A 26,957-nucleotide genomic window follows, 5' to 3' on the forward strand; every position below is an offset into this window, starting at 1 on the left:
AATAGTTTATGGGGACAGTAATTACACCTTGTGTTGTAGAATATATTATTCAGTTTCTAAATTGGAGTTGTGCATCTTCAAGACTACAAAGTCTAATCACTTTTCAGTAAATATGAGAGAAGGTTAGCGTTTAATTGCCTTTCAGTTTTGAATTACTCTCTTAAATGTGATTGATCACATCTTCCTCAACACTCAAGTATCTTAACATTTGAAATAAAAGTTCCTTACATCATAATAAAGTAAAAACATTAACTTACATAGTGATTCTGCTATTGGATTAGCATTCTGGAAGCCTGGATTAGTGATTGTTGGACATGAGTTCAAATTCCACCAGAGTGGATAGGGATTTTAAACTTAGCAAGTAAATAAATCAAACTAAAAAGCTAAAATAGAACTCATGTTCTGTAGAAAGCCTAACTTCTGGGAAGGAAATCTGCTATCCTGAGCCAGATTCGCATTCTGTATCTCCAGACCCATACTATTTTGTTACCTGTAACTGAAATAGCAAGCTACACAGTCAGATGCAATTTGGGGTGGGCAATAAACATTGGCCTTGCCAGGTTGACCATGTTGTGTGAATGATTAAAATATAAAAAACTAGCTTTAAGGGCTGAATGGGTTACTTCTTCCTGTTTCTACGCCCCCAAGCAATTTCCTCAAAAGTGCAGGTTAAAGGGCTGGAAGGCATTACAGTGTTATCAGTCTTTACATAAATTTGAGCGGAATAATTTTTTTTATTGCTTCATGAAATGTGGGTGTCACAGGCAACACCTGCATTTGTTGCCCAAGTTATGACATGCATGGGCAGTGCCTTTCAAAACAGGAATTGACAGTGGTATCCACAAATTAACAGCATTTATTAATTTTAAAGATCACTTAGAAAAATACTGTATAATCATTGAAATTTTGACAAAGACCATTACAGAAAATTATGGTCCTCAATATGAAGCTAAAATCTCTTTAAAGGTGCTAATTAGGAACAGAAATTCGACCATTAGGCCTACTGAGTCTGCTCTGCTGTTCACTCATGGTTGAACCTCATTTCAAACTCATTTTCCCACTTTCTTCCCATAACCTTTGATCCCCTTAGCAACCAAGAACTTATCTAACTCTGTTTTAAATATACTCAGTGACCTGGTTCCACAACCTCCTGTGGCAATGAAATCTATAGATTCACTAATCTCTGGCGCAATATCATAATATATCATAAGTTTGCCATGACATACGCTGAGAGCACGTTAGTAAGCACTGCTGATTAAAAAGAATGCATTACTATTTATACCACTGCTTAATTATGTAACTGAACTTAAATTTAAATAAAGCAAAAAGGTATGATTTTTCACAGAAATCATCTAAATATGAAAGATGATTTGATGGAATGGCAATGCCTAACATGATCAACGATGAAAGAAAGGCAGGCAATAACTGTTATCTAATAATTCCAATGGTTGCGTACAGCTCAGTTGCATGTAATAGGGGTCAGCAAATCCATACATTGAAAGCCCCATTTATTTCAGCATAATGCTACTCAGTTCAAATCCTATTGTGGTAGCTGGTGTAATTCAAATTAGGTTTTTAATTAGTAAGCGAATTAGGGGTTACAGAGAAAAGGCAGGAAACTGGAATTGAGAGTTACCAGATCAGCCATGATCTCATTGAATAGCGAAGCAGACTCGATAGACTGAATGGCCGACTCCTGCTCCTGTATCTTATGGTCTCACCTTAGGAGCAATTTTAACCTGACCAGCACACCAATCATTTGCTTACCAGAAACCAACTATTCTGAACTTTAAGCTGGTCTGCACACACACATATATACATTTATTTATTGTGCTTCAATTAAATCTTTGGGATCGGAGTGCAATTTTCATTGGATGGTTTGATTCAACTGGAAAGCTGAAATGGGTTTTCTACTAGATTAATGTGGGGTCGGAAGAGGCGCAAATTGTTTTGTTTTCAGGGTTTGAAGGAACAAGAACACTCTTCTGGAGAGACAAGGAATGGGTGGGAAATCAGCTGATGGGAGTTAAATGAATCTTGAGAGTTACAATAGTCTAGTCCATCTTACTCAAGCAGCAACAAGTCCCTAACTCTCACTGTCATCCTCTAGCTAAAAATCTGAGTGGACATAAAAATCAATTTGGCAATAGCATGGTACAATAACCGAGGTTATTCAACCACCTTCCAATAACACAAGTTCTTTTTAATGAGGCAACCTTTTGCCAGTACCTAACTGAGTATTGCTAAGTACCATCAAAAAAGGAACTGCTGACATGGCGAAGGACTTGGTCCATCTAAGCCGGGTTACCCAGCAACTTGTCTCGACATTCATGGACCTTCTCTGAGTTAGGCAACCAAAGTAGTTACCAACACTTCTTCAAAACAAACTTGTGTGCAGAGTAACAACAACAAAATTATTAGGGGTACAAAGCCTTTGGCTTTGATCTTTATGTCATCATTGTCTACAGGAATAGGACCAGAAGACTGGAGGACAGCAAATGCTATTCCCTGTTCAAGAAGTGGGGTAGAGACAACCCTGGAAATGATAGACCTGTGAGCCATACTTCAGTTGTGGATCAAGTGTTGGAAAGGGTTATAAGAGATTGGATTTATAATCATCCAGAGAGGAATAAGTTGATTAGGGATAGTCAACATGGTTTTGTGAAGGATACGTTGTACCTCACAAACCTGATTGAGTTCTTTGAGATGGTGACCAAACAAGTGGATGAGGATAAAGCGGTTGATATGGTGTATATGGATTTCAGTAAGGCGTTTGCTAAGGTTCTCCATGGTAGGCTATTGCACAAAATACAGAGGCATGGGTTTGAGGGTAATTTAGTGGTTTGGATCAGAAATTGACTAGCTGAAAGAAGACACAGGGTGGTGGTTGATGGGAAATGTTCATCCTGGAATTCAGTTACTAGTGGGGTACTGCACGGGTCTGTTTTGTGTCCACTGCTATTTGTCATTTTTATAAACGACCTGGATGAAGGCATAGAAGGATGGGTTAGTAAATTTGCAGATGACACTAAGGTCAGTAGAGTTGTGAATGGTGACGATGCATGCTTAGGTTACAGAGAGACATAGATAAGCTGCAGAGCTGGCTGAGAGGTGGCAAATGGAGTTTAATGCAGAAAAGTGTGAGGTGAACCACTTTGGAAGGAGTAACAGGAATGCAGAGTACCGGGCTAATGGTAAGATTCTTGGTAGTGTAGATGAGCAGAGAGATCTTGGTGTCCAGGTACACAGATCCTTGAAAATTGCCACCTAGGTTGATAGGGTTATTAAGAAGGCATACGGTGTGTTAGCTTTTATTGGTAAAGGGATTGAGTTTTGGCACCATGAGATCATGCTGCAACTGTACAAAACTCTGGTGCGGCCACATTTGGGGTATTGCATACAGTTCTGGTCACCGTGGTATAGGAAGGTTTGGAAAGGGTGCAGAGGAGATTTATAAGGATGTTGCATGGTATGGAGGGAAGGTCTTATGAGGAAAGGCTGAAGGACTTTAGGCTGTTTTCGTTACGGAGAAGAAAGTTGAGAGGCGACTTAATTGAGACATATAAGATAATCAGAGCGTTAGATCGGTTGGACAGTGACAGCCTTTTTCCTCGGATGGCGAATGCTATCACGAGGGGACACAGCCTTAAATTGAGGGGTGATAGATATAGGACAGATGTCAGAGGTAGTTTCACTACTCAGAGAGTAGTATGGGCGTGGAATGCACTGCCTTCAACAATAGTACACTTACCAACTTTAAGGGCAGTTAAATGGTCATTGGATAGACAGATGGACAAGAATGGAATAGTATAGGTTAGATGGGCTTCAGATTGGTGTCACAGGTCGGTGCAACATCGAGGGCCAAAGGGTGTGTACTGTGTTGTAATGTTATGTTCTAGATTGTAATTCCGCTTGACCAAAATCAACAGATTAGCGGCACCATGCAGACACTAACAAAGGCTAACTAGAAAAGCTTTTAAGTTTATTATGAATTTTACTAAACATCAATATCACTGATCATAGTATGATATGAACCAAAGTAGGAAAGCAGTAATGCAAATTCCTTGGGGTACCAATTGATCAAATAATGCTTGATGCCAAGGGTACTTTCACCTCCCCTTAACTTCAGCTCCTTTGCTGCATTTGAACCAAAGTTGAAATGAGGTCTGGAGCTCGGTGGTCCTAACAAAGCCCAAGCCAGTGATCAGTTTACTGTTGATGGGCACTTTGCTTCTATCAGTTCGCTGATGATTCAGAGTAGGTGGACTGGGTGTTCATTGGAAGATCAGATAATTCTGCTTTTTGTTTGACAGGATAAACTTGGGCAGACTTTGAAATTGTTGGGCAAGTGCCAGTATTGAGGTTATACTGGAGCAGCTTGCTCATCCTGAGCACAAGTCTTTGCAACTTGTCTCGACATGTTTCTGAAGCCCATAATCTTGCCAGGTGCCCACATACGCACACATCCAGCAGACGCAACATATCACACAGAGTGAATTGAATTGGCTGAAGTCATTTGAATGATGGGAATTAATTCCATAAAAGTATCAATGTTAAATGAGTACTGATTTTATCGTACTGCTTAAAATTCAAGAAGGGATGAATGCACTATGTTGCCAGAGATTCATTCACTACAAGCTAATAGAACAGTTCCAAAGCATGACTGCTAAATCTCTTCTAGCTTACAATTTAAAACAAAAGCCTTAAGATTTTAAATTGTGCTGGCTTGCCCTCAATAGTTTGTCCTTTTCTGAAACTGGTCAATTTAGGATTGAATTTACTCCTTTGAGCAGAGTTACACTGACTTAAAAATCTGCGAGGGATAGGGTTACATCTGAAAGCAACGAATATTGCTGCAGTATGTACCAGAACATGGACGACAATGATAACAAACTTATTCTGTTTCTATAACAACACTAATGACATTCTATTAATATTAAAATATAACTCAAAAGATTCAACAAGTTAAAAAAGCATTTATTTCTGATTTTTGCTTCAGCTTACATATTTATCTCCAAATATTTGATTTTTAAATTTTTTTCTTAATTTTATGTAGGTCTTTAATTCTATAAACCTACCTGATTTTCCATGCCTCCTCATTCTCTTTCAATTTTTTTGAACTGGGACCAAGTAGATTAAATCTTTCTCTGATTTGCTGAGAATCTGCTTCAAAAAGAACACTGTTTATCATGTAGCCAATCAAGAGAGGGATGATTGAAGTTTAACCTGATTACATTTTTATAGTGACGAGGGACGCCTTTTTCACACAATTCTCAGTGTGACCCAGGAAGTGCATGTAGGCAAAGCATTGAGCAAGATGACTCATCCATGAGGAGGGTAAGCAGACTCGCTGAAGCTAGTTATTATGTTGGCGGTACTCCAAAGATTAACAGCCATAAAGCACACAAACACCTATTCCTGTCTGCTCATTCTAAACTGAACTAAATACAGAACAAGGTCTGAAGCCGAGTATTTGCTTAAGACTGACAATGCAGCAGTGCTTAAGGATGCCTATAACCCTTCCCTGAAATACCTTACCAACAGGCACATTTTACATTTTGATGCAATGAGATGAATACTTAAAAAAAGGTCTCAGAGTGTTTTTTTATTCTTCTCCGACTTTGGTTCTAAACAAGCAACTTTTCTTTAATTGATTCTCTGTGAATCTAAACAGATGAACAACACCTACTTTCCTAACCCTTAACTATAGTACCAGTCAGAATTCACTGGCAAGCAACAAAACAAAGCTGAGCCAATTATTAACAAAAATAACCTGATACACTTTCAATACCCACTCTAGCACAATTATTGTTAGACCTGACAATACTGTGGTGTTGTCATTGTTTGGCCACCTTGCATTGAAACAAATTACTCATGCTTTTAGTAGTAAAAGGAACGCAGCCCTAACCAGAAATAAAGGTGCAGCATGGCATCTTGACCTCTGTGGTTCGTAACAGTGTTTATGACTTATGGCATTAGGGGGCAGCCTTAAAAAGGAAAAACAATATCTAGTCAAAAAAAGCTCCACTTAAATTCCTCTGCAACTTATCACTAATCAACACCAAGGTGACTAGCACGATACATTCATAGCCTACTTAATGACTGCATCCTAGCCTCATGTATAAAGCTATCAGGTTCATGGTAGCAGTTATATTTTCTTTTCAAAGAGATCCTAATTAAAGACCAGATCCTGGCAAAATGGGCTAAAAGAGGTTTTCATATCTACATGGTTAGGATGCAGGACAACAGGAATGGAATGTAAACAGTGCAGGAGAGGATTTTTAAAAATTCTTTCATGGGATGCAGGTATTACTAGCAAGGCCAGAACTTGTTACCGATCCCTAATTGCCCTTGAGGTGATGCAGAATCACTACAGTCCATCTCTACACCCACAGTGCTGATGGGAGGAGAGTTCCAGAATTTTGATCCAATGATAGTGAATACATGGAGATACAGTTCCAAATCAGAATGCAATGTGGTTAGAACTTGCAGGCAGTGGTGTTCACATGCGTCTGCTGCCTTTCTAGGTGGCAGAGGCCATAGGCTTGTAAGGTGATATTAAAGGACTTTTGTAGAATTCACAGAATCGCACAATTGTTACAGTGCAGGAGGAGGCTTTTCCAAATGAGCACTATCTCTTAGTGCAATTCTACTGCTTTTTCCCTGTCACCAATGCATTGACTGGATTTAAATAATGATCTCATGGTGTTGAAGAAATTCTCCAGACTCAGACCTTGAGCACTGACAAAACTTATTGCATGATATCATGGGGAGCATACCTTTCCTAATCACGGTCCGGTGCTACTCCAAAGTGCTCACGATTGCCACGGATTTATATTAGCCATCAATAGCTATACACTCTCCCAGCCAGATTGTTATCCACTCCTTTGTATGCCCACCTATTCTTCTCTCTCTTGGAGCTCTGCCCCTACCTATTGTTCACTCCTTATACCTCCCCACCCACCCCCACACCCTATCATCTACATAGCTATCATCAGTTCTGAGGAAGGGTCACCAGACCCGTAACATTAATTTTGATTTCTCTGCACAGATGCTGCCAGACCTGCTGAGCTTTTCCAGCAACTTCTGTTTTTGCCCCTAAAAATAAAGCCCAGTATACTATCTACTTTATTAACTGTTCTGTTCACTTATCCTCCTCAGTTTTAAATGTTTCCAAGTTTTGCATTGCCCACAATCTTTGAAATTGTCCCCTATACACAGGCTAGATCAATTATACAAATCAGGAAAAGCAAGAATTCCAAATCTGGTTAAATGCTGTCATGTTGTTACTGTTTGCCCACCTTGTATTAAAACAAATTATTCACACTTACAGTCATAAAAGGAATGCAGTCCTGAACAGAAATAAAGGTGTAGCTAAGCAGCTTGACCTCAGTGGTTATCAATAATGTTAATGACTTATGGCATTAGGGGGCAGCATTAACAAAGATAAATAAAACTTCGTCAAAATCAAAAGCTCCCTGGGTGACTGCACGACAAATCTTTCTGCAGCCCAAAAAATATCCCTGACCACTACTCTCTATTTCTTAAAACCCAGCAAATTTTGCATCCTCCTGGTTATTATCCCTATGATTCCATGAGCTTTAACTTGGTTGACTACGCTGTTGCATGGCACTGTATCAAAAAGCCCATGTACATCACTTCAACAGCATACCTTCATCGACCCTCTCAGTTACCTCTTTGAAACTCTGCACCAAGTTACCTAAACATGATTTTCCCCTCAAGAAATCCATGTTGGTTCTTCTTAATTCACCGACTAGAAGGAAGGCAAGATGAAATGGCACGTAAGAGTGATAAGAATTTATTGAATGGAAAGATCAATAACATTTGTGGAGGAACCTTATGAGGGAGAATGCAACACTGTACTGGCATGAGGCTGAGTGTTAGTGGTGGATAGATGGATGGATGGATTGATAGATAGGAAGGGATGTGAAGTGGTGTAGCGGTGGTGGACTGCTGAGACAGAGAAGGGTTGGTGAAGTTACAAGGCTAGTTGCTTTGAATAGTGATTGCAGGAATAGATTTAGGAAGACAGATTGGGGGCAGAGAGTTAAACGCAAATCTGAACATACTTAAGAAGGCTGTGCTACTCTGTTTTAAGCCACTTTTGGCACTGTTTACAAGATGGCAGCACATTACTGTCTTCTTGTTCTCTGTGGCTAACCTCTATCTTCCTTTGGCTTGGATTCTGCCCTGTGGGGCTCGACAAACTGCATCATCAACTCAATGAAGGCATTGGTGAAGCAAACTGCTGCCTTACAGAATTGAAAGCCCACCACTGTAGTTTTAGGCTATGTTGAAACTGTGGGACAATTCTTCAACTTTCATCCTAGAAATGCATTCATGCAAGCTGTTACCAGACCTAATCACGTCAGTTGAACAGTAAACCAAGTTGTCAGATGCTAATGCAGTGGTAGGGTTAAAAGGCCACTCACAAACACGCCACTGAAACGTCTAGGATCCCCAAAGGCTCCCTCGTACTAACACAGCAAAGTTAAAATCCAAACCACAATACTATTATGGTTTACAAAGATGGTCTGATTAATAATTGATATAGAAGGCTAAACATTAAAAGACCATTGAAGTTATGAAATACATTGAAAATAGTGGAGTTCATTCAAATTGACTAAACATTTATGTATGAACAAAATAGATATTCAAAGAATCATTTTGCAATATAGAACTTGAATGTTGCTGAAAGAAATCAAATATTGGCTTAACTAAGTTTTCTTTTGATACATTCTTGGTACATTTGTTATTTTATAGCATTACTGTTATGGAGCATAAAACATTTTTGTTAAAAGATGCTTGTAATTCCAGAATTCTACTGTACATTTGCTTCACATTCACATACATTGATAACATGCATTGTTTCCAGTATTTGGCACAAGAGCCAGAGATATTTAAAAGGGATCAGTGAGTTGGGGTATGTGGCGGGCGACTGGCGGATGTTTGATTGCTAGTTGACTCCTGGCCAATCAGAATCATCCTGCCTAGTTTAAAACTTAAACAAAACCTGGCAGTTAACTGTTAGTCATCAATAATTGATGCATTCTCTACAGCAACACCTCTACCAATCAAAGTCTACTTGCTAAACAATCAGCACTCTCCTCTCATACAATATAAATGTTGGTATTCCCTTCACTTTTTATTCTTGTGAATTGTCCTGACAAGATATAAAAGTTTCAAAAAAAGTCTCTTCTTTCAGTAATATACAAAATAAATATTAAATTTAGGATAAGCCCTCTCTGTATTATCCAAATTTTGTGGTCACTAATGCTAATACTTAAGCCAACTCAAAATGATACCCCCCACTTCCCATTCTTGCGAGTTTCTGGCCTTCTGAAGCCAAAATCTTGAATCAACAAAAAAATTGGATATGGATATAAGACAACTGGAGACAAATGTACAGTGGACTTCTACAATAATAAGCACTGTTTTTCACACAGAAATGATTTACGCTCCATAACAATAGTTATAAAAATAGCAAACGTACCACTGCAAACAATTACAGTTAAATTAATGTTTGAAAAGCTCAGTTGCAAAATAATATGTTTCAATTTAAAAATACAAGGTCTTAAAAAGTAACTCAGTTGACTGATTATGAAAGCATGCATACAGAAAACTGTCAATATGGTTTAAAAATGAATTGACATGACTAATCTGTATTTAACTAGAAAAGATTTAAACCTAGTTAAATCTGATTACAGCACACAAGCAATGGTACAGTATAACAAGATGGCTTTGCAAATTTCATCAGCAATCAAGTAATATTTGTAGAAATAAAATACTGCAGGAGCAGAAAATGTGAAATAAACTCAGAAAATGCTGGAAGCAGGGAACACCTTGTGGCAACATCTCTCTATAGATGTTGCTAGATTGGCCAAATATTGCTAGCGTTTCGATATTTATTAATTTATTGTTTATGCCTTTTTTAAAATGAATGACCCTTTTGTAATGCCTCATACATGTCTTTGCAATCATTACAATGCATTTCAAGTAGATTATTTCCATACAGTCATTGGGGTTTAATTCATGGACGCTCAGACAAACTCTTGGCATGTCTGTTTAATTTGCCGAGGAACACCATGACATTGATGAAAAGAATAGTAAATGAGATGAAAATTCAATGTTATTTTGATACAATTTAGTGATTTTCACCCAATTAACAGATGCCTGTACAATACTGAAAGTATTTCCTGACAGTAAGTCACTTAGTCAGTCTTGGCAAAATCACAATTAACGATTCTTCCAAATGATTAATTTAGCATTTACGGGCCAAAGCATAAATGTTTGCATGGCTTAATACAGGGGCGTGGTTTTTCTCATTGTTCTGGAGTGATTGAAATTTGTAATCTAAATCTGGAGATTTGATAAATGTGTTTCTATTTTGATTCCTTCAGCCAACAAAACTAGGAAGTACAAAATTATTTAACAGAATTTTTAACTGAAAAAGACTTGTGTAAATGTAGCAATATAGCACAATTCAATTTTTACCAACTTACATGTAGCAGATGCATCTGTTCAAGATAATACTGATACAAATGAACATACAGTGAAACAAAGTTCTGCCTTCACATTATGTTGTGTGACGCTAAGACATTGCTAAATGGGATAAATTTTAAAGAGATCTAGCAACTCAATACTGCACATTGTAATGGACGAAATCAAACTATTTCAAAATACAGTAGCGCCGTGACTTACGAACTTAATCCGCTCCAGGACCGGTTCGCAGACCGAAAAGTTCGCAAACTGAATCAATTTTTCCCATTGTTCGGATAGTGTAAGAATGCTTGGACGGCTGTTCACAGCGCGCGCACCAAAGATGAACTGAATGAGATCATGCGGGGCTCGAGAGCTTTTTTGTTCAACAAGTGCGTAGCAAAGCAGAACAATGAAACCACATGGTCGCACACGGGTTTTTGTGTTTGTACCTTCGTTCGTACCTTGAATTTCGTACGTATGTTGAAGCAAAATTTTATGTACAATCCTGTTTGTAAACTGACTTGTTCGTGAACGGGGTCGTTCGTATGTCGAGGCGCTACTGTATATCAAGGAGATAGCCCATACCATAACATTTATCTTATTTAAAGGCATGTGTAAGGTGCTGCATTCCAGATGTGATTCAATTAGGCAACCACTAGGCTTTAAACAAAACATACTTTATTCTTAAAACACAGTTAAAATATAAACAAAAAAGAAGAATCGGCATAACTTTAACTCTACTGGAATACTTAATAAAATATTATTTAAATATTAATCATTAACTGCCCTAATATAGTAGCATCCCATAAACACAACTTTGGCAAATGCAAGTTCAGCGAAACAGATTTTCCTCAGGTGCCATCTCCAGACCAGGAGAAAGGTACATCGAAAGAAACAATCTAGCAGACGGAGAAAACTCAAGCATTGTGCCACAGCAGAGAGAGACAGAGAGAGAGAGCTGTATCTATCAGCTTTAACTCCAAAACCCCAACTGAAACCAAAACTAGAACCGTGGGTCTGTGTGAGTCCGAGTCCACCCACTCATGCTTCTTTTGTCAAATGAAAGAAAACACTCATGCAACTGAAAGCTGTTTATCCACTGCTTCTGAAGCAGACATGTAGTACTATGGTGTCAATACCCCTCTTTAAGTGAAATTCATCAGAGCACCTCTTAAAAAGCACAGTATAATCATAGCATCTATGACATATTGTGGTCATTCAGCAGCAGCAGAACTGCATTCTCATGGCCCAGCATATCACCGAGTCTGCTATTGTCATCAAGACAAGGAATCAACCATGGTTCAATGAAAAGTGCAGGAGCAGCACCAGACATAGCTAAAAGTGAAGTGTCAACCTGGTGAGGCTACAGCACAGGACAACTTGCATGACAAGCAAATGACCGACAGAAGTAAGCAATCCCACAACTAACAGATCAGATTTAAGCTCTGCAGACCTGCCATAGCCAATTTGTGAGTTATACTGGGTAATTAAACAACTCACTAGGGGAGAAGGCTCCACAAATATCCCTCTCCATAATGAGCTGGGGGAGCCCAGCACATCACTGCAAAAGACAAGGTTGAAGCATTTATAATTACCTTCAGCCAGAAGTGCCAAAAGAGTGATAAAATCTCCACAACCTCCTGACATCTACTGTGTTACAAATGCCAGTCTTCAGTAAACTTATTTCAATCCGTATGATTTGAAGAAACAGCTAAAAGCACTGGCTATTGCAGAGGCTATCATTCCTCCTGACACTCAGGCAATAATTCTGAATACATGTGTTCCAGCACTAGCCATAATCCGAGCCAAGATTTTCCAATCTAGAAACAACACTGGTATTTATCTAATATGGTCAACTGCTGGCTCTTCAGCCTTCTCTCAAACATCAGCAAAATGATTAAGATATTGGCGATGGTGATATCAAGCTACATCTACTCAATAGGGCAGCACAGTGGCTCAGTGGTTAGCACTGCTGCCTCACATCACCAGGGTCCAAGATTCCATTCCAGGCTTGGGTGACTGTTTGTGTGGAGTTTGCACATTCTTCCTACGTCTGCGTGGGTTTCTTCCGGATGCTCCGGTTTCCTCCCACACTCCGAAGACGTGCAGGTGAATTGGCCATACTAAATTGCCCATAGAGTTAGGTGCAGTAGTCAGAGGGAAATGGGTCTGGGTGGGTTACTCTTTGGAGGGAGGGTGTGGACTGGTTGGGCTGAAGGGCCTGTTTCAACACTGTAGAGAATCGAATTGAATTGAATCTAGCTTGTCACTGATTCTCAGTTTGAGCTACACCATGCCCAATCAGCTAACATAGACAAAACGGTTGATGGTAAGGGGAATTTACCATGCCCACCCTTGACACCAAGACCACATTTGACCAACTGCAGCATCAAGGAGACCAATCAAAGCTGGAGTCAATAGGATTCACGGGAAAGCTCTCCACTGGTTTGAATCATATCTATCACAAAGGAAGTTAATTGTGGTTGACGGCAGCTAATCACCTCAGCCACAGGACACTTGTAACAGCTCCTCAGGATATTGGTCTAGGCCCAACCATCTTCAGCTGCTTCTTCAATGACTTTCCTTCCATCATAAGCTCAGAAATTCGGATGTTTGCTGATGCCTGAACAGTGTTCAGCACCATTTGTGAATCTTCAGGTATTGAAGCAGTCTGTGTCTGAAGCTAATAGACTTGAGCAGCAGTCATGTTTGGGCTGATATATGCAACGTAACATTTGTGCCTCACAAGGCAATGACCATCTCCAAAAAGAGAGAATGTAACTATCGCATCTTGACATTCAATCACATTATCACTCAATCTCTGACTATCAAAATCCTGGTCTTCCCATTAACCAGAAATTGAACTGGACTAGGGCTTATGCCCGAAACGTCGATTCTCCTGTTCCTTGGATGCTGCCTGACCTGCTGCGCTTTTCCAGCAACACATTTTCAGCTCTGATCTCCAGCATCTGCAGTCCTCACTTTCTCCTCCTAGCCATATAAATACCATGGCTAGAAGAGCAAGTCACAACCTAAGAATTCTGGAGTGGGCAACTCACCTCCTGACTCCTCAAAGGATGTCCACCATATACATGGTTGAAGTCAGAAATGTGATGTAATACTCTCCAGTTACCCAGATAAATGCAGCTGCAACAATGCCCAAGAAGCTCAACACCATCCAGGACATAGTAAACCTATTTTCATATCCCAACTAACACGCTTAACATTCATTCCCTCAACCATTGCAGTGAGCAACTGCTACAGAATGCAATGCAACCACTCAACAAGACTCATTAGCCAGCACCTTACAAATCTGTGACCTCCATTATCTAGAGGGACAATGACAGCAGATACATGGATACACTATCACCTGCAAGTTCCCCTCCAAGTCACATACCGTCTTGAATGGAGATCAAATTGCCATTCCTTTGTTGCTGCTGGGTCAAAATCTTGGAACTCCCTACCTGATGTACTGTGGTGCAGATACCCCATATGGATTGCTTCAATGAGCAAAAACTGCCAGACTAGCTAGTGATATGCACATTCCTGTGGATTATTTCAAAAATAGACCTCCTTTTTAAATGTTACATCTGAAATGTATTTGAGCACCAATGATTAAAATATCCACATTGACAAACAATCCTTTCTGGATTCCACCAAACTACTTTCCTGCAGTTTCTGTTCTCTCTCAGCTGATTATATTAGAGGGCCAGGAGATGGGTAAAGGGCAAGAAAGAGAGGGGAAGCAAAGTCAGAAAGAGTGATGGGGAGAAAATAGAGAGTGTGGAAGAAGAAAGAGAAATATGAAGAGGAAGAAAGACAGGAAATGAGGAATGGGGAAAAGATGGATGGTGAATTGCAAGAGTGAAGAAACAACAGAGAGAGAGAGGGGAGAAAAGTAGGGAAGAAGCAGAATGTAAGACAGAGAAAGGGATGAAGGCAGATGGAAAGAGAGAGAGAAAAAAACAAAAAATGAGAGATGTGGCAGAGAGATAGGGAAATTTTGGGGTTAAGTAGGAAGAGAGCAGGAGATCGAAGAGAAGAATGTCACTTTCTCGCCTTGCTTTCTATATAATCTAAAATCTGAAACGTTGAGCTGCCAGTCCTGTCCTTCCCTCAGTCAAGTTTCTGTATTAGGTACGGTAGTCCAGTTCTATATTTCAATACATGCCCTGAGTTCATCAGCCTTACTTGTAAGACTCATTACATTGAAATAAGTGCAATTTAACTCTTTGGAGATACCATATTCTCTGACTTGCTCTTGTCTGTCTTTTCTAATTAAGTTGCTCTTTTTTGATTCAAAACCATCTTCATCTGCCTTTCTATTTGCATGCCGCAACCCCCCCCCTCCCCCAACCCCCCACACTCCTACTGGTACAAAGTTTCCTGAAATAGAACAAGCAAATCTCCCCACCACCATACTGGACCTTTTCCAGTTCAGGTGAAAGCCATCTCTTTTGAACAGGTCTTTTCTGCCCCAGAAGACAGCCCAATCCCAATGATCCAAAAATCTAAATCCTTGCACATTGCACCATCTCTTCACTCATCGATTTATCTGCCCTAACTTTTTATGCCTACTCTCACTAGAATGTGGCACCAGGAGTAAACCAGAGATTACTGTCTTTAAAGTTGTACTTTTTAACCCTCTACCTAACCTCCCCGATTCACTCTGCAAAGCCTTAACCTTTTCTCTAATTACGTCACTCTTATCAACGTGATCAACAATTTCCAGATTTTCCTCTCTCCTTTGACAATATGCTTCAACTATTTTGAGATGTCCTTGACCGTGGCAGCAGAAAGGCAACATGCTATCCTGTATTCATGGTCACGACTACAGAATCTCCTGTCTATGCCCCTGACAGGAGAATCCCCAGAACAATTATTCTTTTAAGTCTTGCCAAACCCCACTTACCATAAGATTAATTCTTAGTACTCAAGGTCTGACTATACTTCTGTTTTTCTCTGAGAGACTATCCCCTTCAACAGTACACAAAATGAAATATCTGTTTGAGAGGGGAATAGCCATTGGAAACTTAGAATAAAATCATAGAATCCTTACAGTTTGGAAGCAGGCCATTTGCCCATAGAATCCATACCAACTCTCCAAAGAACATCCCACCCAGACCCACTCTATCCCTGTAAACCTGCATTTCCCATGGCTAATCCACCTAGCCTACACAACCCTGGACACTATGAGCAATTTAGTATGGCCAATCCACCTAACCTGCACATCTTTGGACTGTGGGAGGAAACCGGAGTACCTGGAGGAAACCTATGTAGGCATGGGGAGAACATGTGAACTCCACACAGACAGTTGCCCAAGGCTGGCATTGAATTCGCATCCCCGGCACTGTGAGGCAGCAGTGCTAACCACTGGGCCACCATGCGGCCCTGAACAACCTTCTTACCATTCCTGACAGTAACCCATCAGTCTGACTGGTCCTGCTGTGTGAACACCTTTCTAAACCTACTAGTCATCACACTCTGTGTCTCATGTTACCGAGGGCATACATTAAACCTAAAAGAAGCTGCTAAAAGAACCTTGCATATGAAAAAAACAACTACCATTCCTTGCTCAAAGATTTAAATCTTAAGCATGCAAAAGAGGAAAAAAAATTAAACACTTGAAGTATCAAGCATTTCGCTGAAACTCACATCGACTGAGAAAAGACTTCTCTTCAAATCCTCTGTCAGTCAGCTTTCAAATCTCCAGGTCTGAGAAAAGAAATGCTGATCCCTGATCCCTGTCGTTATTTAAACAGCTACAATGATCAAGTTGAAAATGGAAAAAAAAGCCTCTCTCCAGAGCTGTTGACGGTCATCTTTTTCAGTGGCCTATGGCTCTAGATCCTTCCACTAAGGGGACAGTTTCTTCTTGTAAATCCTCTGGAGATCACTTATGTGTTAAAAATAAGTTGATCACTTCAGGAAAATTTCTATTGGTGCCACAATCAAAATGCAAATGAAGACAGGATTCTATTCTGAAGCGCATTGCTTTATTTCACAGCATCACAGAACTGTGTTCTGGTGCAGAAAGAGGCTATTCTGCCCCTCTTATGCAAATGAGCATCATTACTTAATGCCAATCATCTGCTTTTTCCCTAAAATAATATTTATTTTATTTAAATAATCATCCAATTCAATCTTGAATGCTTCAATTGAACCTGCCTGCACCAAAATTCTTGGTCGTGCATTACAGTCACGAACCACTCATTGTATGAAAAGGTTTTTCTCACTTCGCTTTTGCTTCTTTCGCAAATCACTTTCAATCTGTGCTCGATCATTCTGATACTTCTATCAGCAGAAAAGTTTCTCCCTACCTACTTCATCCAGCCATTTCATGATTTTGAAATTGTTTATCAGATCTCCTCTTTGCCTCCTCTCCAAGGAGAATAGTCCCAACCTTTCTAATCTATTTGTGCTCTTGAAGGAATGCTATATGACTGTTGGCAACCATGATTACTGTTGCATAACCATGTTCTATAGAAAGAAAGCATAGAAGAGCCAAATAATATCCTTCAACAGCAGCACATTTAAAAATGAAAGAAAATGTAGACTAATTCTCATTGGACCAACGACATAGGAAGGGAAAAGGTTGAGATCCTGAAGGGAGATTACGGAGAGTTAGGCAGAAATATAAAAAGGTGGTCCTCGAGAGTAGTAATATCTGGATTACTCCCAGTGCTACGAGCTAGTGAGGACAGGAATAGGAGGATAGAGCAGATGAATGCACGGCTGAGGAGCTGGTGTATGGGAGAAGGATTCACATTTTTGGATCATTGGAATCTCTTTTAGGGTAGAAGTGACCTGTACAAGAAGGACGGATTACAACTAAATTGGAAGGGGACTAATATACTGGCAGGGAAATTTGCTAGAACTGCTTGGGAGGATTTAAACTGATGCCCGAAACGTCGATTCTCCTGTTCCTTGGATGCTGCCTGACCTGCTGCGCTTTTCCAGCAACACATTTTCAGAACAGAAGCGAGTCAAACAGTCAGGGCAGGCAGGGACAAAGTAGGTCTAATAAATTAAACTGCATTTATTTCAATGCAAGGGGCCTATCAGGGAAGGCCGATGAATTCAGGGCATGGTTAGGAACATGGCACTGGGATACCATAGCAATTACAGAAACATGGCTCAAGGATGGGCAGGACTGGCAGCTTAATATTCCAGGATAAAAATGCTACAGGAAGGATAGAAAGGGAGGCAAGAGAGGAGGGTGTGTGTGGCATTTTTGATAAGGGATAGCATTACAGCTGTGCTGAGGGAGGATATTCCCGGAAATACATCCAGGGAAATTATTTGGGTGGAGCTGAGAAATAAGAAAGGGAGGATCACCTTATTGGGATTGTATTATAGACTCCCCCAATAGTCAGAGGGAAATTGAGAAACAAACTTGAAAGGAGATCACAGCTATCTGTAAGAATAATAGGGTAGTTATGGTAGGGGATTTTAACTTTCCAAACATAGACTGGGACTGCCATATTGTTCAGGGTTTAGATGGAGAGGAATTTGTTAAGTGTGTACAAGGATATTTTCTGATTCAGTATGTGGACGCACCTACCAGAGAAGGTGCAAAACTTGACCTACTCTTGGGAAATAAGGCAGGGCAGGTGACTGAGGTGTCAGTGGGGGAGCACTTTGGGGCCAGTGACCATAATTCTATTAGATTTAAAATAGTGATGGAGAAGGATACACCCGATCTAAAAGTTGATGTTCTAAATTGGAGAAAGGCCAATTTTGACAGGATTAGGCAAGAACTTTCAAAAGCTGATTGGGGCAGATGTTTGCAGGTAAAGGGACGGCTGGAAAATGGGAAGCCTTCAGAAATAACGAGAATCCAGAAAAAGTATATTTCTGTCAGGGTGAAAGGAAAGGCTGGTAGGTAGAGGGAATTCTGGATGACTAAAGAAATTGAGGGTTTGGTTAAGAAAAAGAAGGAAGCATACGTAAGGTACAGACAGGATAGATCGAGTGAATCCTTAGGAGAGTATAAAGAAAGTAGGAGTATACTTAAGGGGGAAATCAGGAGGGCAAAAAGAGGACAGGAGATAGCTTTGGCAAATAGAATTAAGGAGAATCCAAAGGGATTTTGCAAATACCTTACAGACAAAAGGGTAACGAGGGAGGGAATAGGGCCCCTCAAACATCAGCAAGGTGGCCTTTGTGTGGAGCCGCAGAAAATGGGGGCGACACTAAATGAGCATTTTGCATCAGTATTTACTGTAGAAAAGGATATGGAAGATATAGACTGTAGGGAAATAGATAGTGACATCTTGCAAAATCTCCATATGACAGAGGAGGAAGTGCTGGATGTCTTGAAACTGGTAAAGGTGGATAAATTCCCAGGACCTGATCAGGTGTACCCGAGAACTCTGTGGGAAGCTAGAGAAGTGATTGCTGGGCCTCTTGCTGACATATTTGTATCATCAATAGTCACAGATGAGGTGCCGGAAGACTGGAGGTTGGCAAATGTGGGCCACTATTTAAGAAGGGTGATAAGGACAAGCCAGGGAATTATAGACCGGTGAGCCTGACGTCAGTGGTTGGCAAGCTGTTGGAGGGAATCCTGAGGGACAGGATGTACATGTATTTGGAAAGGAAGGACTGATTAGGGATAGTCAACATGGCTTTGTGCGTGGGAAATCATATCTCACAAACTTGATTGAGTTTTTTTAATAAGTAACAAAGAGGATTGATGAGGGCAGAGCAGTAGATGTGATCTATATGGACTTCAGTAAGGCGTTTGACAAGGTTCCCCATGGGAGACTGATTAGCAAGGTTCGATCTCATGGAATATAGAGGGAACTGGCCATTTGGACACAGTTAGAAGGTAAAAGACAGAGGGTGGTGGTGGAGGGTTGTTTTTCAGACTGGAGGCTTGTGACCAGTGGAGTGCCACAAGGTTTGGTGCTGGGTCCTCTGCTTTTTGTCATTTACATAAATTATTTGGATGCGAGCATAAGAGGTACAGTAGTAAGTTTGCAAATTACACCAAAATTGGAGGTGTAGTGGACAGCGAAGAGGGTTACCTCAGATTACAACAGAATGTGGACCAGATGGGCCAATGGGCTGAGAAGTGGCAGATGGAGTTTATTTCAGATAAATGCAAGGTGTTGCATTTTGGGAAAGCAAATCTTAGCAAGATTTATACACTTAATGGTAAGGTCCTAGGGAGTGTTGCTGAACAAAGAGACCTTGGAGTGCAGGTTCATAGCTTCTTGAAAGTGGAGTCACAGGTAGATACGTTAGTGAAGAAGGCGTTTGGTATGCTTTCCTTTATTGGTCAGAGTGCTGAGTAGAGGAGTTGGGGGGTCATGTTGCGGCTGTACAGGACATTGGTTAGGCCACTGTTGGAATATTGCTTGCAATTCTGGTCTCCTTCCTATCAGGAAGATGCTGTGAAACTTGAAAGGGTTCAGAAAAGATTTACAAGGATGTTGCCAGAGTTGGAGGATTTGAGCTATAGGGAGAGGCTGAACAGGCTGGGGCTGTTTTCCCTGGAGCATCGGAGGCTGAGGGGTGACCTTATAGAGGTTTACAAAATTATGAGGAGCATGGATAGGGTAAATAGGCAAAGTCTTTTCCCTGGGGTGGGGGTGTCCAGAATTAGAGGGCATAGGTTTAGGGTGAGAGGGGAAAGATATAAAAGAGACCTATGGGGCAACTTTTTCACACAGAGGGTGGTACGGGTATGGAATGAGCTGCCAGAGGAAGTGGTGGAGGCTGTTACAATTGCAACGTTTAAAAGGCATTTGGATGGGTATATGAATAGGAAGGGTTGAGAGGGATATGGGCCGGGTGTTGGCAGGTGAGACTGGATTGGGTTGGATATCTGGTTAGCATGAACGGGTTGGACCAAAGGGTCTGTTTTCATACTGTACATCTCTATGACTCTATGAGTCTTGGAATATTTACATACAGTCGAAATAACAGCACAGAGGCCAGTATCCTGTCAATAGCTCTTTATTTATGCACAGAAAGTCCATGATTCTGGCACAACCTCGGAGTCATTAACCAGAGTGTCTGAAGCTCTGACACGCTTTTTATCTTTCAGCCAGGGCTCCCTGATTGGACCAGATTAACAGCCCCAACCTAGTTAACATCATTACAATCACTACATCCCTGCTTCTCTGAATCCGAAGAAATAGGCCAGTCCTTTTTCTTGGAGAGCCTACTGGGGCGCTTTAGCACTGTGTCATGTTCCTCTGACTTGGCATCCAATATGGGAGCTTGCCTCTTGCGCCACAAACACCTCAGTAGAAAACCACTCCTTCTGCCAGCAAAGGTGTCAATGTGGCTACATCCTTCATGTCCATCTCAGGTTCATAAATCTTGTCAACATTTGATGGAGAGGGTGAACTACTGCTTCCGACAGCTTTGCTGACTGTTCTGAGGATCACGGCACATTTTGTTCCCACACCGTTTGAGAGTTTGCTGTTTTCATATGGTCTACATGCTTGTTCAGGAGCATCACATCTACCCGAACAGTATAAATCACTGGTCCTGACCTTGCGTCGACCATGCGGAGCCATTTCCGTAATTCTTATGCCAAACTTCATCCCCCGCAGTAAACTGCCCCTCTTGCTTGCTGGAGTCTTGGGCCTGGCACTGGCATTCCCAATGCCATTTCATCCTCTGTCCCACCTCTGGGAAGATCAGATTTATCCTGGTCTGGAGTCTTCTACCCATTAGTAACTCTGCCCAAGCTGTCCCAGTAGTTGCCATGTAATCAAATAAAAACCATGACAACTTGGTATCTAGTGAGGCTATAGGCTGTTACTTCAAACCTGCCTTCAAAGTTTGGACTGCTCTTTCTGCTAGGTCATTGGAGGAATGCGTGGTCTGGAATTGTCCATATACGTCAAGTCCCATTTGACTTTAGGAAATGCTCAAAGTCCCTGCTGAAAAACAATGGCAATTTTATTTGTGACCAACACTTCTGGGCGTGCGTGTTTCGAAAAAGATGCACGCAGTTTTTTCTATTGTCACCGCCCCCACCCCGTATTTGACAAATGAACACTGTGCATGCCTAACCACTTTGAATGGGCACCCACAATGACTAAGAGCCTTTTAAAGGACCTGCATCGTCAACGTGTAACCGAGTCCAAGGTTTACCTGGCCATTTCCGTGGATGTGGGGTAGCCGCTTGCAGTAATCTTTCTTCTTGTTGCCACTTGATGTACTGCCTGATCAAGGCGGCTATGTCTGCCTTCAATCTGGCCACCAGACATTACTTCTTGCTGCATCTTCATTTTGGAGACGCTTGGATAATCCCAGTGGAGTTCAGCCAGTATCTAGTGGTGACCTTTGCTCAGGATAATCACTCTTGCACCCTGTAAAAATATGCCATCCTCTACTGTGATCTAGTCGCTCTTGGGCCAGGAAGGTTTCAATTCTGGTTGCGATTGTCCTTTGATTTACCCCTTCATCACCAGCTATTTCAATTTTGACAGGACTGGATCTTTCTGCATCCCAAGTCTGATGTTGTCAGCTGTGACTGGAAGTGTGTTCAGAAAATTTAAAAACTAACTCTTCTATTGGTGGTACCACTAGTGGTGTATCTGCCAATGGGAGGCAGCTCAACGCATCCACATTTGCTACTTGGCCTCCCAGACAGTGTTCTAACTTCTAATTATAGGCACTTAGATTAGAGCCAACCTCTGAATTCAGCCTGAAGCTATGGATGGCACTGCCTTGTCCTCTATAAATAGACCTAGCTCGGGTTTGTGATCTCGTATTATGACCAATCTTCGTCTATTAAGGTACTAGTGGAACCTTCTGACTCGAAATATGAGTCCCCATCCTTCTTCCTCTATCTGGGCATAGTTATGTTCTGCCTTAGCTAAAATCCAGGATGCATACTCTCTTGGGTGTTCCTCTCCATTGGGCCACCTATGAGTTAATACCACATGGGTTCTGTACAGGGAGGAATCGAACATCAATATCAGGTCTTGTGGAGTGACAGTGTGCCAAAGGGTGATAGCTTTCTTCACTTGACTGAAAGCTTTGACTTGGCTATGCAACCATTCCAAGGCTGACTCTTTTTTAGGGGTGGCACGGTGGCTCAGTGGTTAGCACTGCTGCCTCACAGCACAAGGGTCCCAGGTTTGATTCCAGCCTCGGGTGACTGTCTGTGTGGAGTTTGCACATTCTCCCTGTGTCTGCATGGGTTTCCTCTGGGTGCTTCAGCTTCCCCCCACAGTCCAAAGATGTGCAGGTCAGGTGAATTGGCCATGCTAAATTGCCCGTAGTGTTAGGTGCGCTAGTCAGGGGTAAATGTAGGGGAATGGGTCTGGGTGGGTTGCTCTTCAGCGCGTCGGTTTGGACTTGTTGGGTCGAAGGGCCTGTTTCCACAGTGTAGGGAATCTAATCTAATCTAATCTTTTTTAGGAGTTGATGCAAAGGTGCCAGGATGCAGGCCTGATTATGTATGAACTTGCCATAATAATTCATCAGCCTGAGAAATGATCTAAGCTTCTGATATATGTGGGAGCCAGGGCACCTTGTTTACCCCTACTTTATCTTCCAATGGTATAATCTGGTCTTGTCAACTCTGTAGCCCAGGTAAGCCACTTGAGGGGCCTGGAACTCACATTCTACCCTTCATAGGTGTACGCCCACCTTAGAAAAACATCTAAATAATATACTCAAGTTCTTTAAGAGCTCCTTAATAATGTCCCCTATTATTAGCATGTCATCTAAATGGCAACCTGAGCTAGACCTTGCAAAATGTTCCGCAGCATCTGTTTAAAAATTGCAGAGACTGACGATGCTCCAAATAGCAGGCTTGTGTTATAGGTACAAAGCCTATGCGTGTTATTTGTTGCATACTTCTGGGAATCCTCATTTAAATTCAATTGCAATATGCGTGGCTCAAGTCCAGCTTCATGAAGGACAGCACCCTGTCAGATTTGCGTACAAATCCTCTATCTGAGGGATTGGATACTCATCCAGTTGCAAAACGTGGTTTACTGTCCCCACTGTTTAGAGTCCTCACAAAGGTGAACCAACCTGTAGGGCTTCACAATCGGTACAAATGGTGCTGGCCATTCTGCAAATTGGACTGGTTTGATGATTCCTTCACTTCCAGTGTTCTGATTTCTGCCTATATTTTTGCCCATAGGGAAAATGACATTGGGATGGCTGGGCAGAAATGGCTCCTGGTCAACGTTCAAGCTAGCAAGGTAGCCTTGGTTCCTCTGTTAGTCCCTAGACCTTGCTGGAAGACATCTTATTAGGGCTTCACTCTGGCAACCATTTTCTAACTGAAAAATGTTGAGCTGATCTAGGTGAATCTCTCTGAACCAATTTCACCCCATCAAGCTTGGGCCCAGGCCGTTTATTACAATCAGTGGTAATTGAACCAGCTGCTTTTCACAAGAAACTGGAACTAAAGTTGTACCATTAATCTGTAAAAGTTCCCTGGTATAGGTTCTCAGTCTAGCCGAGGTCCTGTGCAAACTTAAGGGTTGGAGTCCAGAATGAATTTTGTTAAAACTGATTCTGCAATCACAGACACAGCCACACCATATTGATCTCCATTAGAACTGGATGACCATTTAACCAGACGTTTATTTTGTTGGTTCTGATTTGGATATTGCTCAGCAATTTAACTTCTCCAACTCAGATGTATGAACTCTCCTGGATATAGGTCTGTGAGTTCCCTTAGTCAATTTAGGTCTAGTAGGATTCTTTTGCTGTCTCGAATCTATATACCGGTAGCAACTACAATGGCTTCCTAGCCCATACCCTGAAGAAAATTTTAACCATTGGCCAAGGCTTGGCTTTGTTTTGGAGGTTTGCTGTGGGCTGACCCAGAGTCCCTCCAATTAGGGTATGTCTTGACTGATGCTATGCAATTGCCTGCACTCAAGTGGTGATCCCCAAGCTTAGGTGGACTGGCAAAAGTGTCCATTTCCATGTGAGTAACCTACAATTCCTGTATCTACTTGCTGCATTTTCCAATGATAAAGCCAGTGTAGTGTCTGTTTGAAGTCTAGTTGGGCTTCAGCCAACAGGCGCTTTTGCACAGTTACATCATTATTGCCACTCATCTGCACTGAAATAACTCCAGAGGTCGGTATCCAACACCAAGTCACCCTTTGTTTATATATGAAAAGTCCTTGATTCTGCCACAGCCATGTCAGAGTCAGCACGCAGAGTATCAGAATCTTGGACATTCCTCTGTTTAATTTGTCAGCCAGGGGTCTCTAATGAACAGCCCCAATCAAGGAGCTCACATTCTATGAGGTTCAGCTGGGCGACCTCGTTACAATCATCACAACTGTCTTTTCTAAGATAGTCAATAGATAGATGTGGTGCTCCCTCTTTTAATCCCGCTGCCTGCCTATTCTAAATACACTTAGCTGTAGTAAAATAAAAATATGCTGGACCTGTCTTCTGCAGGAAACAAAACAAATCCAAGCACTGTACCTTGTTTGAATTAAACAAAAATATGGGAATGACAGTTTCTTGATGAATTCTCTGTTCTTTTCAAAAACCAAAATACTTTTATTTAGATTGATGTCTAATGTCAAGGAACAGCTGCCTTAAGACTGAATGTTTTTAAACACCTTTTAAATATTATGCAGTGATCAAAAGCTAGATTAAGTACTCACTGGCTCTCAGGATATTTTCTTTGCTGCTGCATCGTGACTGGACCTGCAGGGAGAATAGACATTATTTTTTAAGACTATATTATGAACAGATGCCTCAAACAGACAGACATGCAGTGAGTTATAACAGCATAGATCATGATGAACAAAGCTGGATCACCACGATGAAATGACGTTTTTGCGAAGATGCTATAATGGGGAAGCTTATGATTCCTCGCCCTAGAATATTAAAATGCAAATGCATGAAATCTGGAAACCCATCAAAATGGAGGCAAAAGTTATTAGACAAAACATCATAGCTCAAAGAAAAGTTGCATCAGATCTGCTAAGCATAAATAGCCATGAAAACTGCATGAAGGAAGAAAAGTGTCAGAAATGAATGTGGCATGTTGCAATAAACTAATCCATGTAGAAGGGCTTGTGTGTTCTGGAGCTAGCAATATTCTTTAGAAATATAAACATACATACATACACACGCACACACACACAGACACAAAACACCAAGAATTACACCATATATGAATTAGGAGGCTCTAAATGTGAAAATGATAATTGAAAGTTCTAAGACAAATGTTCAAGGCGCAGACTAGTGGACAGTGTTAAGGTGGGAGAAACAGACAGTCAAGAATCTTCACATAGATAGAATAGCAAGGAGCTCGAACTCATAGCGCAAAGCAAAGTTTGCGAATGGTAGAAGCTCCTTTGATCAGTAATAGTTACTCGCGAGTTGTATCCTCTATGCCTTCTGAGTTCATCTTTAAGCCCTTCCAACCTATGGTGGAGCTAATGCGTAAACAAAAACAAAAGATTTATAATGAACAGAGAAGCTCAGAAATCTAATAAATTTCTTTAAGAAATGAAATAGTAAACAAAAGAACTAATGAGAGGTTTAATATAGATTTGGCCTTTTACACTTTTCAAACGCACTTGCTATTAACACACGAGAAAACATGCAAATTGTGGAACCACCAGCATTAACCCACACACAAGACTGGGAAAACAGGCAGGAACTGCTTGCTGATTCAAGCAAAAAAGGGCCATAAAGCACAGAAAGGAGCTTAAAAGAACATAAAATAAATATCAGTTGTACTGCATGCTACATTCCCCACTATAATCCTACACCATTATATTTTTGCACAGTGATTTTTGTTAATTATATAAACATGAACATGCCTAGTCCCAGTCAACGTCCCTCTCACTTTCTTTCGATGAACAGCATTTTACTTTTTTTACCCTAACGTCAGACCTGTCAGTGTAAAGTAATTGACAGATCTGCACAATAACTTATGTGTGGGTTGGAATGAATCAAAGCTGAATCTCCTTGAAGAACTAACAATAACAAGCCTTTAGGAACATGATTGGGATTGACCAAGTTGCCCGAACTATACATTTTTGAAAGACTAAAAACATACTATGGAAGATTCTTTCAGTTACATGAAAACAAGAGTAAAGAATAGAAAAAAGAATGGTGACATTGAATGAGAAATGAATGCAGTTCAATTGCTTTGTAATCCTGTTGTTGCTATCGAACTAGGATGGGACGGATGGACATCCATACAATTGGCTTACAAGACAAAGGAAGCATAGCTTAAGAATGCGCTGGTGATGAAGACTGATGTACTGCATTTGCAACTTCTTTATTTAGCCTTCCATTTATATGTACGTATTACCCTTAACAGCATTATTTAAGGCACCCACCCATTTGTCTGATAATGAAAATCAGAGAAAAAACTTAGGCAAGAGATTAATGGCATAAGAAAAACAACAGAAATGCAATATAAACACTAGTGAGACATGAAAAAGTGAAGATGGAGAAAAATGTACAGTTCATCTCAA

At 40.9% G+C, this 26,957-nt stretch overlaps 1 protein-coding gene across 24 annotated transcripts in view; it reads right to left on the reverse strand.

Moving 5' to 3' along the window:
* The window catches only part of LOC140476464 (gephyrin), a 538,995-nt gene that overhangs the window by 129,415 nt on the left and 382,623 nt on the right, over positions 1-26,957 (reverse strand). For 15 of the 24 annotated variants that reach the window (XM_072569115.1, XM_072569120.1, XM_072569118.1 and 12 more), the window contains 2 exons: positions 25,842-25,904; positions 25,125-25,167 (listed from right to left, as the gene is read on the reverse strand). In XM_072569115.1, the coding sequence (XP_072425216.1) occupies positions 25,125-25,167; positions 25,842-25,904 (106 nt within the window). The remainder of the gene's footprint in view (positions 1-25,124; positions 25,168-25,841; positions 25,905-26,957) is intronic. The other 9 variants (XM_072569117.1, XM_072569119.1, XM_072569126.1 and 6 more) reach the window with 1 other exon arrangement.

The sequence above is a fragment of the Chiloscyllium punctatum genome, chromosome 4 (genome assembly GCF_047496795.1).
Source record: "Chiloscyllium punctatum isolate Juve2018m chromosome 4, sChiPun1.3, whole genome shotgun sequence".
NCBI classification, from domain to species: domain Eukaryota; kingdom Metazoa; phylum Chordata; class Chondrichthyes; order Orectolobiformes; family Hemiscylliidae; genus Chiloscyllium; species Chiloscyllium punctatum.